The sequence below is a fragment of the Cuculus canorus genome, chromosome Z (assembly GCF_017976375.1).
Source record: "Cuculus canorus isolate bCucCan1 chromosome Z, bCucCan1.pri, whole genome shotgun sequence".
NCBI lineage: Eukaryota > Metazoa > Chordata > Aves > Cuculiformes > Cuculidae > Cuculus > Cuculus canorus.
In genome coordinates this window covers 18,663,448-18,678,583 of record NC_071441.1, presented here as the reverse complement: position 1 = coordinate 18,678,583, position 15,136 = coordinate 18,663,448, and the positions used below count along the sequence as shown (strand labels likewise).

Sequence of the window (15,136 nt, the reverse complement as noted above, 5' to 3'; positions counted from 1 at the left end):
CAGATTCGATTGGAATACTTCTTCGAAGATAAACCAGCCCAGAAGCACAGTATCTTAACAATATATGCCAAGTGTGGTATATTGTCCTCTTGTTTGCCAGAAACAATGAAAAGGCCTTTCAGGGTCTGATGTTGTTGATATTAGTTAAGGTCTGAGGAGCCTCATACATGCAACTGTTTCTTTTCCGAGTGTAAAGTTCTTCTACTGAAGTGTATCTGAATATAATGGACACAGTATTTCTGCAGTTGTGATTTATATTATTTCTTGTTACAGTATCACATGGTTCTTTATCAGGCTAACACCTGTTGGGCATCACTGAGAACCATGCTGCCAGAAGTAGTGTTTCAAGCCCATTTGATGTGCAATACTAAAGCTACAGCCATAGAAAATGCATTATTGCATAGAGTTCTTCTTTGAAAACCTTGTGTGTACTTGGAAGGAGAGTATTCCTCCTGAGTGCACTGCTGCTACCATTTTATACTGAAATCTGGTATGCTCTACTGAATTCTAAGTGATGTTTTTAGTAGTAGTATCTTTTATTTAAACAGAATAGAAGTACAGTGGTTATGTGGTACTGTTTGTAATATTTTATTTTAGCTCTTGATAAAATATGTTTCTTTTTTTGTAGCTTGAAATCTTGACAAATTTAGCAAATGAAGCCAACATATCAACTCTGCTTCGAGAATTTCAGGTTTGTACACAAGTGCATTCTTTTTTTTTGAAATGTTTCTCTGCTGACCGGTTGCCACTACTGGATGTTTCATCTGGATTCTTAGTCTTAAATTTTTGAAGTTAAGTCTTTTCCAGGATATGGCGTTCTTGTAATGGAAGTTAAACTGTCTCATATCATAATAGAAAATGGAACTTTTTGTATTTGGAAAAGAATTTCAGTGCTTTGTGTCTCACACTCCTTCAAGCTATCCAAAAAAAAACCCAAAAGGGATGAGAAAAACTCAGTCACTCCAAATCCTTAGAACAAATTCTACCAGCTTGACTGACACCGTAAGTCACTAGATGATAGGGTCTTAATTTTAGCAAGGTTTGGCCATTAACATTTATTGCCAAACCTCATATCTGTAAGTCACTTGATTATACTGTTATCTCAAAATATTGTGAAACAGTGTCTGTCCTCCTTTCTTTCCTCTTTGCTCATGACATTTATTTTCATTGCTTCAGTTCTCTGGCTGGATTTCTCTGAAAGTTACTGATTCTCAGGCAGGTAGGTTATTCATAGTTTCACAGATGCTCCTGATTAAATGAACTGAAACCTCTCTGAAGAGAGAGCTCATCAACTCCTCCAACCTTGCACATAAACTAATGTTTTTGGGTAATTGCCCCCTGCCGGAAGCTTTCCTGAAATCAGAGGTTTGCATGGCCATGGGTGACCAAAGCTGGCAGAGAAATGTTTTCTAAAAAAGTGACAAAGAGATCAAAAAAGTATAACTTCTAATGTGCTTTTTAGGTGGAATGTTTGTCTGTCTTATGTGGATATTATAGTAAGTGTTTAGTTGACAAGACTTATGTATTGACTAATGAAAACCCTCTTTCCTTAGACTTACGTGAAAAGCCAAGATAAACAGTTTGCTGCAGCAACAATTCAGGCTATAGGCAGATGCGCAACTAACATCACCGAAGTGACTGACACATGCCTTAATGGTCTTGTATGTTTGCTGTCCAACAGGGATGGTAAGCTAAATGTTCTGTTTCTTTTGCTGATGGCATGTAAGCTTTTCTTAATGAGAATCACACAGAGCAGATCACGTTAAAAAGTATTAATATATGGGAGTTGCCTTTTGTAAGAATTTAGCTGACATGACTGGATAAAAATAGTGATTCTGATGCTTCTTGTTTGAAGCACTTAAAAAGGCATTCATAATCACTGGGTACTTGCTTTCACTTTTGTTAGTGAAATTAATTCCTTGTGGCCTGCAATTACATGTTTACCTATTTTATCTCAAAATGCTGTAATTTATAAAGTGTGCTGTTAGTATCACAGATGACAGTAGTTTTACTGTTATGTGTTTAGTTGCTTCGAAACAGTTAGCCTGTAGAGGGTGCTGGAAGCTTGGAATGTTTTTTTTTCAGTCCATCAATGCCTAACTGAAAAAAACATATTAAGTAGTTTTAAGATAAACAACCCAAAATTTGGCTTGATTTTGTAATCTAGCTTTCTGTTATTTTTGTGTAGTGAAATGGAGTTGCAAGTCACTAAGGAACACAACAAGGAGTAGATAAATTCACATAGAATACAGCAGCACTATAAATTGATACCTGAAAATATTGTATATTCTTACCAGTTTCCAATAAATACTGCACAGAAGTCAATAAAAGAATATTATTGACCGTATTATTATATAATGTGGAGTCTACATGAATATGGTTAAATATTGGGAACAGAGTAAAGAAAGATGCAGTAAAAGGTAATAATGTTGGGAAGGAGAAAAAGCATAGTTTTGGGGTAGCCTGCAGTAATTAGAATTGTTCAGAGAACACAGATGACATATACTCGATAAGCTTTGTAAAGCAGCATTAATTCCTCCCCATACTTACTGGATATATTTTTCATGGTGATCCTAAGAAGGCCTTTATTAGGGATATCACTTTGGCAGCACATAGTCATCCTGTGACCCACTGATATGCTCAGAGGTTTGACTTATTTGGTTTATGAACTACGAGTGCTCCTTCACCTTGTATCAGAATGAGAAGCCTCAGCTTGGTAGTTCCATATACGTAGCTTTAATTTCCTAGTGCTCCAGCCTTTATGTCCCTTTATGCTTTCCTGGTTATCACCTGTGTTTAAAATATGTTTCCATGTTGTCTTGCAAGGCCGTTTCTGCTCAACATACCTTTCCTTATTACAATCAGCAATGACCATAACAAGCTTCAAAGCTTGTTCTTGATTCTGCGTAATTCTACTAGCAATGTTCCTGCAGGCCATTAGGCTGCTTTCAGCAAGTGCCGATTCCTGGTGCTTTTCTTGTCTTAAATAAACTTTTCTTGTCTTAAATAGTAAAACTATGACTTCAGGATACTGAGTTTGTTATTTAATAAACCTTCTTTCAGTTTCATTGCTTTGTTTTTCTTTCTGCTAAGAAGGAACCAAGATAAGAGGAAAAGCTGTTTTCTTTTATCATAGCTTCTCAACTCAATTTGATATTTTCTTCAAAGTAATTCCATACACACACACATGTGTGTATGTATACAAAGATCTGGCTCAGCAATATTAGTTTTCTTGACTGTTTCTAAGTAGTTGTCTAGCAAATAAAATTATCTTCTTGTGCTTACTGTTCTGAAAGACTGCAAAGGATATATTGAGGATTTTGTAAACCTGGCAGCTGGCAAATTGCTTTACCACAGCTGCAGTGTCTTTATTCCTTTTTTCAAGGAATGAATAGAATGGCATAATTCACATGGTACCTTTCGTCAGGTGGCAGGAAATTACCAATAGTCACAGCTTACTGAACATAAGAAGAGTTTTGGGCATGATTAAGGGAGGGGAAAAAAAAAAGATATTTAACATGTGTAGGAGAATAGACTTAAGAGTCTTGGTTAATCTTGTTTTCCCCCAACTTTCAGCCTTAAAGTGTGCAAACAATTCTTTCATGGTTCTTTGAAGCCTGGAAGCAGTTTTGCTGCCTTGGCATAACATGACGTCCAAGCTGGTAAGTCCAGCAGGTTCTGAGGTCCTTGAAAGCAGAGTCAGCTCAGCTCTCTCTGTATGATTTTCTTAGTATGCACTTGAGGGTGGAGAGGTGACCACACTAATTTCACCAAATCAAAATAAAATCCTGAAGAAGAAGCTTGTGGCAAAACTGCCTTCTAATTCTATCTTCACAGAGTTCTTTGAGTGTCTTATCATTAAACTTTCTAGTTACTTTATGAGCTTCTGTGATTCAAATGTTTATTTTGTTCTGTCTTTTTACAATACCACCAGCTTCCTCGAGTAGAGGTAATTTGACTTTAAATGCGGCACTCATAAATATGCACAGAAAATGTAAAGAGCAATTCTCGACTTACCCCACACCTTGTTTCTGGAAGCCATGTTGGCTGAGAATTATTTTTCTTCTTTGTCTCCTGTTGGAAGTATAAAAAGAAAAGAACTTTTGGCTCTTAAGTGTGACTTTTGGCATTTAACCAATGCATTTCCTTCAAGCAGTTGCCTTGATAATTTCCATTGACTGCTGGCCCCACTACAACATGCACGATCTCACACAAAAAAATAAGACTAACCTTGTAGCTCAGGAATGAAGAGTGGGAGGGGAGAGACAAAGAGATTATTATAGAACGTGTTCTACCTCTCATGGTAAGACAAGACTAAACTCGATTGAGTAGACATGTTCAAATATAGGTGTATTCTTACACACAGAAAATATCAGTGTGCAAGACTGAAAAGTGACTTAACATCAAGTTTCTTGTGAAACTGAAGAAATCTGCGACAGAAACTTTTCAGTCATTGACTGAAGCTTATTATGAAGAGATCCCAAAGGTTGAGCTGGTACTCAGAGGAACCCGTTTTTTGTCAGTAGAAGATGTGAAAGCAAAACCAGAGAGATTCTCAATAATTTTTCTGAAAATTATCTGTGGAATTGCTTTGAATGTTGGTGGCATCATATGCAGTTCTGTGTCAACTCAGAAGGGAAATATTTTTAAAGTGATCATAGTTGATTTTCCTGGTATGTTAGATATAAAGAGTTACAGACACAGTCTCAGGTTTTTTGTGTTGGACCTCATGAAAGTCATTTTTGATGTAGAAGACAGATAAAGTTATACAAAGTCTACTGTGTCTGTCTGTACTGCATATACTAAAGATCCTGCAGGTTTTTCTCAGATGGGTGACTTTAATTTTCTGTTCAAAGTTGCAGGTTGTGGATAATAGAAAATGTAAAGATAAACATAGGGTGTGTAGCTATAACATTTTTTTTCCTACCAGTCTATCCAAATTAGAATGGGCAAGTTGTAAAATCACTGGAACTGTTAATACATCAGGTGACTACTACCTGTTGGAAATACTGTTAGAATGACGTAAAAAAGCACAACTCTTCGTAGCATTCAGTTGATATTTATTGATGTGGCCTATGTTATGAGGGTGGGGAAAAAGACAAGGTATAAAACCCTAGACTTCTGGCAGTTCTGAAATAGCAGAAATGTAATGTTTGTCTGGATAGTTAGCTCTAACAATTGCCTTTTTAACTTCATTTTTAACCGTTTGCCAAAGTCTTCCAATAACCCAGATAATAATAGAATGTTTTGTGTTGGAGGGGAGCTTTAAAAGTCGTCAAGTCCAACCCACCTGCAGTGAGCAGGGACATCTTGCACTAGATTAGGTTGCTCAGAGCCCCATCCAACCTGACCTTGAGTGTTTCTAGGGATGGGGCATCTACATATTCTCATTGTAAAAAATATCTTCCTTCTATTTAGTCTGAATCTACCCTCTTTTAGTTTAAAAACATTACCCTTTGTCCTGTCTCAAGAGACCCTGCTAAAAACTCTGACTCTGTCTTTCTTATAAGCCTCCTTTAGGAATTGAAAGTCTGCAGTGAGGTCTCCCCAGAGCCTTCTCATCTCCAGGCTGAACAACCTCAACTCTAAGCCTTTCTTCCTAGGAGGGGTGTTCATCGTTTTTGTATCCCTCCTCTGGACCTGCTTTAACAGCTCCCTTTCTTTAGTGAAGACTCCAGAGCTGGATGCAGTACTCCAGGAGGGATCTCTCCAGAGTGGAGTGGAGGGACAGAATCACCTTGCTGAACTTGCTAGTCACACTTTGTTTTATGCAGCCCAGGATACAATTGGCTTTCTGGACTGTGAGCACACATTGTTCACTTATGCTCAGCTTTTCATCCACCAGGGCTCCAAATCCTTCTCAGCAGGGCTGCTCTCAATCCCTTCATCCCCCACCCTGTGTTGATACTGGAGGTTGCCTTGACCCAGGTGCAGGACCTGGCACTTGGCCTTGCTGAAGCTCCTGAAGTTCACATGAGGTTCACATAGGCCTACTTCATGAATTTGTCCAGGTTCCTGTGGATGGCATCCTCTCCCTCAGGCATGTCAACTGCACTGCTTAGTTTGGTGTCATTTTTACATTTGCTGAGAGAGCACTCAATCACTTGTACAGCCTTGCTATGAGATTCAATTAGTATGTTCCTTGCAAAAACATTTGGTGCAGGTTTGCTGCTTTTAGAAATAGTGATACAAGTTATAAACTGTGTATAATTTCATCTTCAGTTACTTGTTTTAGTTTCTGCAAGTATTGGTTAATGTAAGTGGAATAAAACTGACTCAACATCATGTAATTTTAAAATTTTGAGAATTGTATTTTTATTTTAATATCTGGCAAAACACAACATAAATTAAATTGGTTTGTCAGATTTTACAAGACCCAGAGATATGTCAAGTAGACATGTTAACCTTGCTTCAAGAAATTAGTCTAGAAAAGTGACTGCGTTGTCACATCAAATGAAGAATGACACAAAAAGCTGCAAGCTAAAAATTCAAACATTTCAGAGGCTTATGCATAATGATGCATATACGGAGCTTTTGAGAAGTTTTTCTCCATAAAGATGTTTTATTTCTAAAAAAAAGAACATTATAAAAAAAAATCAACGTCTCTTCCCCATGCCCTTCTTTTAAAACTTCGGTGTGCTTGATTGTTGAATGAATGGTCCATGTATCAGATTAACTATTGAAATGTAGGAATACCTCTGTGATGCTTAACAGGTGGTAGTTAGGCTTTTTCTTTGTTTTAAACATTCTTAGTTTAGGAGATATAATTACTTCCTTTTTGTAGTATATATGAAAACTGGAATTATGTTGAACTCTTAGAGTAGTCTTATTTTGATTTCAGCTTTGGCTGTGCGTGAGTTTCCTTCATCTTTCCTTACAGCACAAGTTTACTCTTGCATAGAAACTTACCTCTGCACCAGTGGGTTTTTTTTCAGCTTCAAAAATGGTGCATTTCATACAAGTTGATCAGGCTGTGAATGTTACTTGTTACAGTAGTTAAGCACTCCAGTGCATGACTTTGGCATAAATCTTACAACAGCTTGCTATTTAGAAGCTTCATTTCAGTGTACTACAGATTAGATTACAGACATAAGAGAGACCATTTAGAAAGTGTAAAAGTGTGAAGGAAATGTTTAGATATTTCATAGAATCATAGAATCACTAGGTTGGAAAGGACCCACTGGATCATCGAGTCCAACCATTCCTAATGATCCCTAAACCATGCCTCTCAGTACCTCATCCACCCATCCTTTAAACACCTCCAGGGAAGGTGACTCAACCACCTCCCTGGGCAGCCTGTTCTAGTGCCCATTGACCCTTTCCGTGAAAAATTTTTTCCTGATGTCCAGCCTGAACCTTCCCTGGCAGAGCTTGAGCCATTTCCTCTTGTCCTGTCCCCTGTCACTTGGGAGAAAAGGCCAGCTCCCTCCTCTCCACAATCTCCTTTCAGGTAGTTGTAGAGAGCAATAAGGTCTCCCCTCAGCCTCCTCTTCTCCAGGCTAAACAACCCCAGCTCTCTCAGCCACTCCTCATAAGACTTGTTCTCCAGCCCCCTCACCAGCTTTGTTGCTCTTCTCTGGACACCCTCCAGAGCCTCAACGTCCTTCTTGTGGTGAAGGGTCCAGAACTGAACACAGTATTTGAGGTGTGGTCTCACCAGTGCCAAGTACAGAGGGAGAATCACCTCCCTGGACCTGCTGGTGACCCCATTTCTGATACAAGCCAAGATGCCGTTGGCCTTCTTGGCCACCTGGGCACATGCCTGGCTCATGTTCAGTCGGCTGTCAACCAGCACCCCCAGATCCTTCTCCTCCATGCAGCTTTCTGTCCGGACTTCTCCTAGTCTGTAGCACTGCACAGGGTTGTTGTGCCCCAAGTGCAGGACCCGGCATTTGGCCTTGTTACACTTCATGCCATTGGTTTCAGCCCAGCGGTCCATCTGTTCAGATCCCTTTGCAGAGCCTCCCTACCCTCCAGCAGATCCACGCTTCCACCCAGCTTAGTGTCATCTGCAAACTTGCTAAGGGTGCACTCAATGCCTTCATCCAGGTAATTTACGAAGACATTGAACAGGGCTGGACCCAGTACCGAGCCCTGACGAACCCCACTTGTAACTGGCCTTCAGCTGGAGTTAACTCCATTGACCACCACTCTCTGGGCCCGGCCATCCAACCAGTTTTCAACCCAGGAGAGTGTGCGCCCATCCAGGCCAGAGGCTGACAGTTTCTGACGCAGAATGCTGTGAGAAACTGTACCAAAGGCTTTACTGAAGTCCAAGAAGACTACATCCACAGCCTTTCCCCCACCCAGTAGTCGAGTCACTTTGTCATAGAAGGCGATCAGGTTAGTTTGGCAGGACCTGCCTTTTGTAAACCCATGTTGACTGGGCCTGATCACCCGGTTCTCTTGCATGTGCTTCATGATAGCACTCAAAATCAAGTGTTCCATGACTTTCCCTGGCACTGAGGTCAGACTGACAGGCCTGTAGTTCCCTGAATCCTCCCTGCAACCCTTCTTGTAGATGGGCACAACATCAGCCAGCCTCCAGTGCAGTGGAACTTCCCCAGTCAGCCGGGACCACTGGAAGATGATGGAAAGGGGTTTGGAAATCGCATCCGCCAGCTCCTTCAATAGTCTTGGGTGGATCCTATAGACTTGTGGGTGTCTAGCTGGGCAAGCAAGTCTCTAACCGCCTCCTCTTGGATCATGGGAGCCTCATCCTGCTCCTCTAACTCCTGGGTTTGTACACAGGGAGAACAACTTTCCTTGCTATTAAAGATGGAGGCAAAGAAGGCATTAAGTACCTCAGCCTTGTCCTCATCCCCTGTAACTGTTGTTCCTTCTGCATCGAATAGGGACTGAATATTCTCCCTTAATCCTCCTTTTCTTGTTAATGCATTTGTAGAAAGATTTTTTATCTTTCACAGACTTAGCCGGTTTGATTTCTAGTTGGGCCTTAGCCCTCCTGATTTTTTCTCTGCACCATCTGACTTCCTCCCTCTAGTCCACCCAAGCTGGAATTTAAAGGAATTTAAAAAAAAGTTTGTAATACAGTGATATTTTTGCATTTAGAACAATTTTCTGTCCTCTTTTTGCTGTATAACTTGATTCTGGAGGCTGAACTTATGTCATTTAGTAGAGTGGTTTATATCTTTGTTATTAACTAAATAGAATTCAGTTCTGCAAAGCATATTTTGAAAGCTTGGTAACATTTTTGCAATCAATTATTTATATTTTTTCTTTTGCATAAATGCTATTAAAATTAATAATTTGTTCTTTTCTTGAATAGAAATTGTAGTTGCTGAAAGTGTTGTTGTCATTAAGAAACTGCTGCAAACCCAGCCGGCACACCATGGTGAAATTATTAAGCATATGGCCAAACTCTTGGATAACATTACAGTGAGTATTTGTGCGCAGTGTCCTGTTTTTTCCTTGTTGACTAATAAAAATCACACCATTTCCTTTGATTTTGGGCACTAAATGGAAACACCTTTTGTTAAATATGACACACCTTTTTTGGTTTTTGTATAAAACCTCATTTTTCATGACATTCAAGGAAGAGGAAATAGAAGCTATCAGATGGCATCAATTTGGGCCTTAGACGTGGGAAGCTGTTTTTAAAGAGGTCCCTTGAAATGTTGTGTATTGCTAGTATGATTAGGCCAAGATGAACAGCAGGTTTAGAACAGAGTGGGGAAGTTGAAATGAAAATAATGGCAAAGCAGGACTTAACTTCAGGATTCTCAGCCTGTTATCTCACTGACCTGGGACAGAGTTCAAAAAAATTTATTATTAAGTATTTTTCTGTACCAACAAATCACCTGACCTTTCCATGGTACCAGACAGCTGCTCTGTGTGTGTTACAATGTTTCTTGAAGTTGCTTTTTAATCTGGGTATTTAAAATTCTGTGGCATTTAACAGCAAAATTTGCATTTTGACCTATTACCTATCCTTGGATTAAATTGACAGTTAGGTATGTTAGTGTATTTTTCCCATATTCTGCTCACAATTTCAGTTACTGGTAAAACATTTAGTGGTCTATCCTAAATTATAGTGGAGATCTGAAGAACATTAGCTATCTGTTGCATCATACCCCAAAGGTGACAGATTTTGATCTGTCAATAATTATTTTTCTGTACTGTTTTCAAGCACTGTTTGATTTCCTACAATTACCCATTTATCCATGATGGAGCAGTAAATAGTTTCTAAATCAGTGAATTTTCTCTTTTCCATAGTTGAATTTGGCAAAGCTTGTAATGTTAAAAGGAAATGTGATCATCTTAGTTCATGCTTACTGAACAAATTAAACAAATAAATCTTTGGTAAAAGCTGATGACCAAACTTTGTAATTGATGTAACGAAAGTATAATTTACTAGATTTCTCATATTCAGAACCCAAAGAGGCTGTAAGATTCTTCTGCTAATTACATATCAAATAAGTTTTACCTTTTTTATTAGATTGGGGCAATAGTAATTGCCATTTTTAACTATCAACTTTCAAGCAACATATCTCGAATTAGAATAAAATTTTTTAATCAAAATAAGAACCATGAGTATCTATGCATTTTTGCCTGCAGTGAATTAGCCTTTTTGTTGCAGTAGTGTACATTCTGGATTCCAGATTCTTGGAGCTGATTAATTCTTTGAAGGCATTTTGAGCTGCTGCTTGGTTGTGTAGAAACCTTATCTTGCAGTAAGCTGTCAAGGTGCTTCTAAGTGTGGTAATCAGCGGGAGAGAGGTCTAGTGAGTAAGCTGGGTGACGTAAAGTTTCATAGCCCAGTTCAAGAAGCTTTGCAGAGTCATGTGTGAGACATGTAGTTGGGCTGTGTCATGAAGAAGAACTGGTCTTTTTTGATTAACCAATGTTGGGTGGAAATGTTGCAGTTCTTGGTGCATTTTGTTGATTTCCTGGCAATACTTCCCTACTGGGATGGTTTTGCTAGGACTGAAGTTGTAGTGAATGATTCCACTTGCCTACCACCAAGTAGCAACCATAAACTTCTTTTTATGCAGCTTCAGTAGGGGAGAGCGCTTTGGTGCTTGACCACAGTCCAGACAGGGCACGGAACACCGTCATATAAGATCCATTTTTGTCACATATCACAATGAGATCAAGAAATAGATTTTTTTTGTTGTGCAAAAGTAGTGCAGAGCAGACTTTGTAACAATGATTTTTTTTTTTTTTATTCATCATGCAGCATGCATTTGTCAAGCTTTTTTTATTTTCCAGTTTGGTGGAAATGTCAAACAAGTGTTGAATGGTCAATGTTTAGTTCTTCTGTACAGTTTTTAGTTTCTTTTCATGGGTCTGTTTCAGTAATGACCCTTGACTGGTTGTTGTCTATTGCAGAAGGACACCTACAACTCTCCTTATCTGCAAAGATCTTGTTTCTCTTACAACATTTTTAAAACCAATGCTGAGCAGTGCGTTTGTTGACCGTCTCCTGGCGAAATGCTTCATTGATATTGCTAACAGTTTTGCTGCTTTACACCCCGTTTTGAACTCATACAAAAAATTACTTGAATTTGATTTTTTCTATCTGTAATTTCACAACATAATATGAAAAAGAATCAACAGTGAAAACAGAACCATTAGCATAAGTAAGTAGAGTGAATTCCACACTTTAAAATGGTATACAACACAAACACAGTCAAATAAATGTGTAATCGAAAATAGGCATCACAACTTAAAATGACAAAAATGGCAAAACTTTTTGTACCAACCTGATATAATCACTTGTGTTTCAGAAAAATTGTGCAATATTTTGATTGATAATTGCAATCTCATGGATTGTGTAGAATCTTATCTTCTGGTACTTCACCAAATGAGTTTGTCATCTTATTTCCACATATTGTACAAGAGAAACTTGTTCTTTTCTAAATATTCTGTTTAACACTTAAAGAGTTTTGTAGCTATTTTATACATTTAATGCTTCTGAGTAAATATATCAAGTTTTAAACACAGTTGCTATGATTTTAAAAAAAGATAATCCTTTTTTAAGTTGAATAAGAGGGAAAGAAGACACCCAGTACGTAACTCCTTTGACGTACTCATTTTCTCCAATAATGAGATATTCAGAAAATTATAAGTAGTAGGAGAATAGTCTGTGGAACAGAGCAGTCATAGGAATAAACTAAAAATCAAAATCTGAGTCTGTATCATGCTGCTTAGGAAATGCGACTTCACTGAAAGGGTTATCAGGCGTTGGAACAGCCTGCCCACGAAAGTGGCTGAGTCACCATCCCTGAGGGGATTTAGAAGACCTGTAAATGTGGCACTTAAGGACATGGTTTAGTGGTGGACTTGCCAGTGCTAGGCTGGACTTGATGGTCTTAAAGGTCTTTTCCAACCTTAACGATTCTGTGATTCTGGACCTCTAAAAGTCATCTAATCCAACCCTCCTCACCACTTCGGAAGCTTCTGAAAAGAGTAAGTGTATTTTTAGTTGTTTTGAAAGGTGATATTTGGATTATATAAGTGCTGCGTATATGAATCTGAAACTTTGACATTTAATAAGCCATTACTAGAATTCCCGAGATCTGCATGTGTATTTTAAACATTGATCTCGCTATAGCATAAGTACTTGGGAGCTGATGTAAGACAGTTGCCTTAGTCTCCTGTAAAATGCAGAGACACAGAGCAGGGATTCTATAACCTTATTAGATTGGCGTACAATATACATGTATACAAACACACTCTGTACACACACATTTTACGCAGATTTTTTTTTTATTGACCTCTTCTGTCAGGTAAAGTACTTCTGGGCTCACTTTTAAATTGAGGTTGACACTCAGCAGCCTACCCTGTTGCTCTATGCAGGAGCATACCACTGAAAGACTCTTGCATTTGGACATAGGAGAAGCAGCCAAATTATATAGTCTTGAATGAACTTGAAAGTCACTAGAGGGTGGAGGATAATGGACAAAGAAATGCTTTAGTACTCTGAGAGTTAAAGTTAATGTAATACTATGTAGAACACAGTTGGAAAGCATGAACAGAATTAAATACAATTGAACGGAAAAGCATTTAAGGTAAAAATAGGTTTTTTATTGTTTCTGTCATTATTTAGTTTAGGTAAATGGTGGACACTTAGACACTAAAGAAAATTGATGTAAACTGGATGGAATAAATTTTTGTGTTGGTGCCTGAGTTTATTTCATTGATGTTGTTATAAATTTCACTTGTGTTAACCTGAGATTTGATTGTCAATGATAAGGTGCTTAAAAATATTTTGTAGTAGTGTTTTTTTTTGGGTTATGCAAGCTGAAATTTACTCATTCTTGTCTTCACCTTCTTCATTTACAGAAGGCATTTAGAAAGTGATAGATGGCAAGTTATCTGACCAACTATAAAGATTATTGTGAAGGTCAAATAAACAGTAGTGAGCTCTTGTAGACTTACTGACTCATTTACAGTGACGCTCAAAACTAGTTGCATTTCATTTTGCCCTTTAATTGCTTGGTTCTTACATATCTGAAAAGAGAGCTTATTTATCTTCCTTTGCTTTTGTGTGTAATAGTTTGTACCTTAAACTTTTATCTCAGTTGTGGCCTAGGCAAATACTTAGGACATCTATTTTGTATCTCATATTTGTTGTGTAACTAGGCCTGTGCATAGTGCAGCTTGATCTAGCTGTGTTCCAGCTGCTTTGCTCCATTCACTACAAAAGTTCTAACTGAGAAATGCATGTCTGATGGTGTTCTGAAGATATTAAACAAGGGAATAATTGGTTCTCTTCAGCCTTCCATTTTATACCATGAGGTTTCCAGTTGGCCATTAATGTGTTAATGTTGTCATGCTTTATAATTTAATGACTTGGTAAGCTGTGAGCCAGGGATCTAAGCAGTGCTAGTTTGTGCTAGATGTTCACTCTGAGGTAGGCTTAATAAGTTTTGTGCATATAATTTTTAAAGCGACTGGAATTTAAAAAATACGCATGTGGGAAAGGGCCGTTTAGAGAAAGGTGAAACTGGTTGATTCCAGAAGTCCTCTTAATAGCGGTAGTATTGTGATGCAGCTCCAATGTACCTTCTGAGTTGCTCACTGAAGAGTTTACTGTCCACATCATCATGCTTACTAATCTAAAAATTCTAATCTCTCCTCGTATTGCATAGCTCTGATCAGTCTTTCTGTTCTCTTTTTTTTCACTTCTTTGTCTTTCATGATACTTGTGTGGTTTTTGAAGTGGGGTGACCAGAAGTACACGGGATATGAAGGGGAAATCTTATGTATTGACATAAGGGTGTTACTTGATTTGTATTTTTTTTCTAACTTTCCTGTGGTTGTCTGAGTTCTGCAGAACATTGACTTAACAATTCTGCAATTCTCTGAAAATATTAATGATTCCAAGATATTTTCCCTAGTAGTAGTTTGAGGCTCATCAGTATGTGTAGAAATTTTTTTTTTTTGAGTGCTGTTATTAATGTTTCAAGGCCAGCTGCATCACTTCTGCACTATGTTTAAGTATCTCTAATAAGTCATCTTCAACTGTTCAGGCTCTGTTTTAGTTTAGATTACCTTGAATAATTTTGTGTCAGCACACTGTCTCCTCACTAGATAGCCTTCTTCTAGGTTACTTGCAAATCTTTTGAACAGCACATTTTCCCCTATAGGTCCCTGTGGGACATCTGATGATTGCCTTCCCTTGTAACGGGATTTTTGTCTTTTCTATTATCTAGTCCCTTTGTATTCATGAGAGTGCCTTTCTACCCTGTAAAGGATGACATTTTCAAAGATGTGAGGGGCTTTTTTAAAAGCTTCTAGAATATTTTCTTGTGAAATGTGTGTCATATAGTCTACTCTTTTAAAAAATCTTTTCTTCCAAACACCTGTGGTCCAGAATTTGTCTAAGTGCAAATACTTGCAGATTTCATCTAAATTAAGTTTTAAAGGGAATTGGTGACACAGCATTGCTTAAACTGGATTAATACGAGAGACTTTTGTTTAGATCGAAATATGCCTTTTGATTTATCTTAATTCACTTTAACAATGAATGAATGTAAATCAACCTACCAAGAATTAGCTCTGAGTAAGAAAATCTCAGTGGTGTTCTACATTTGTGTATTTCCTCATGTAAACAAGCCGTAGTAGTCTCAAAATTAGTTTCTGCTGTTTTCTTTTTAGAAAAATATTT

General features: G+C 38.0%; 1 protein-coding gene across 3 annotated transcripts in view; it reads left to right on the top strand.

Annotated features, from left to right (window-relative positions):
• The window catches only part of AP3B1 (adaptor related protein complex 3 subunit beta 1), a 164,863-nt gene that overhangs the window by 63,262 nt on the left and 86,465 nt on the right, over positions 1-15,136 (top strand). For all 3 annotated transcript variants that reach the window (XR_008447714.1, XM_054053905.1, XM_054053906.1), the window contains exons 12-14: positions 629-691; positions 1,554-1,686; positions 9,290-9,399. Coding sequence is in view for 2 of the 3 variants with exons in the window: in XM_054053905.1 (XP_053909880.1) it covers positions 629-691; positions 1,554-1,686; positions 9,290-9,399 (306 nt within the window). In the remaining variant the exon portion in view is untranslated. The remainder of the gene's footprint in view (positions 1-628; positions 692-1,553; positions 1,687-9,289; positions 9,400-15,136) is intronic.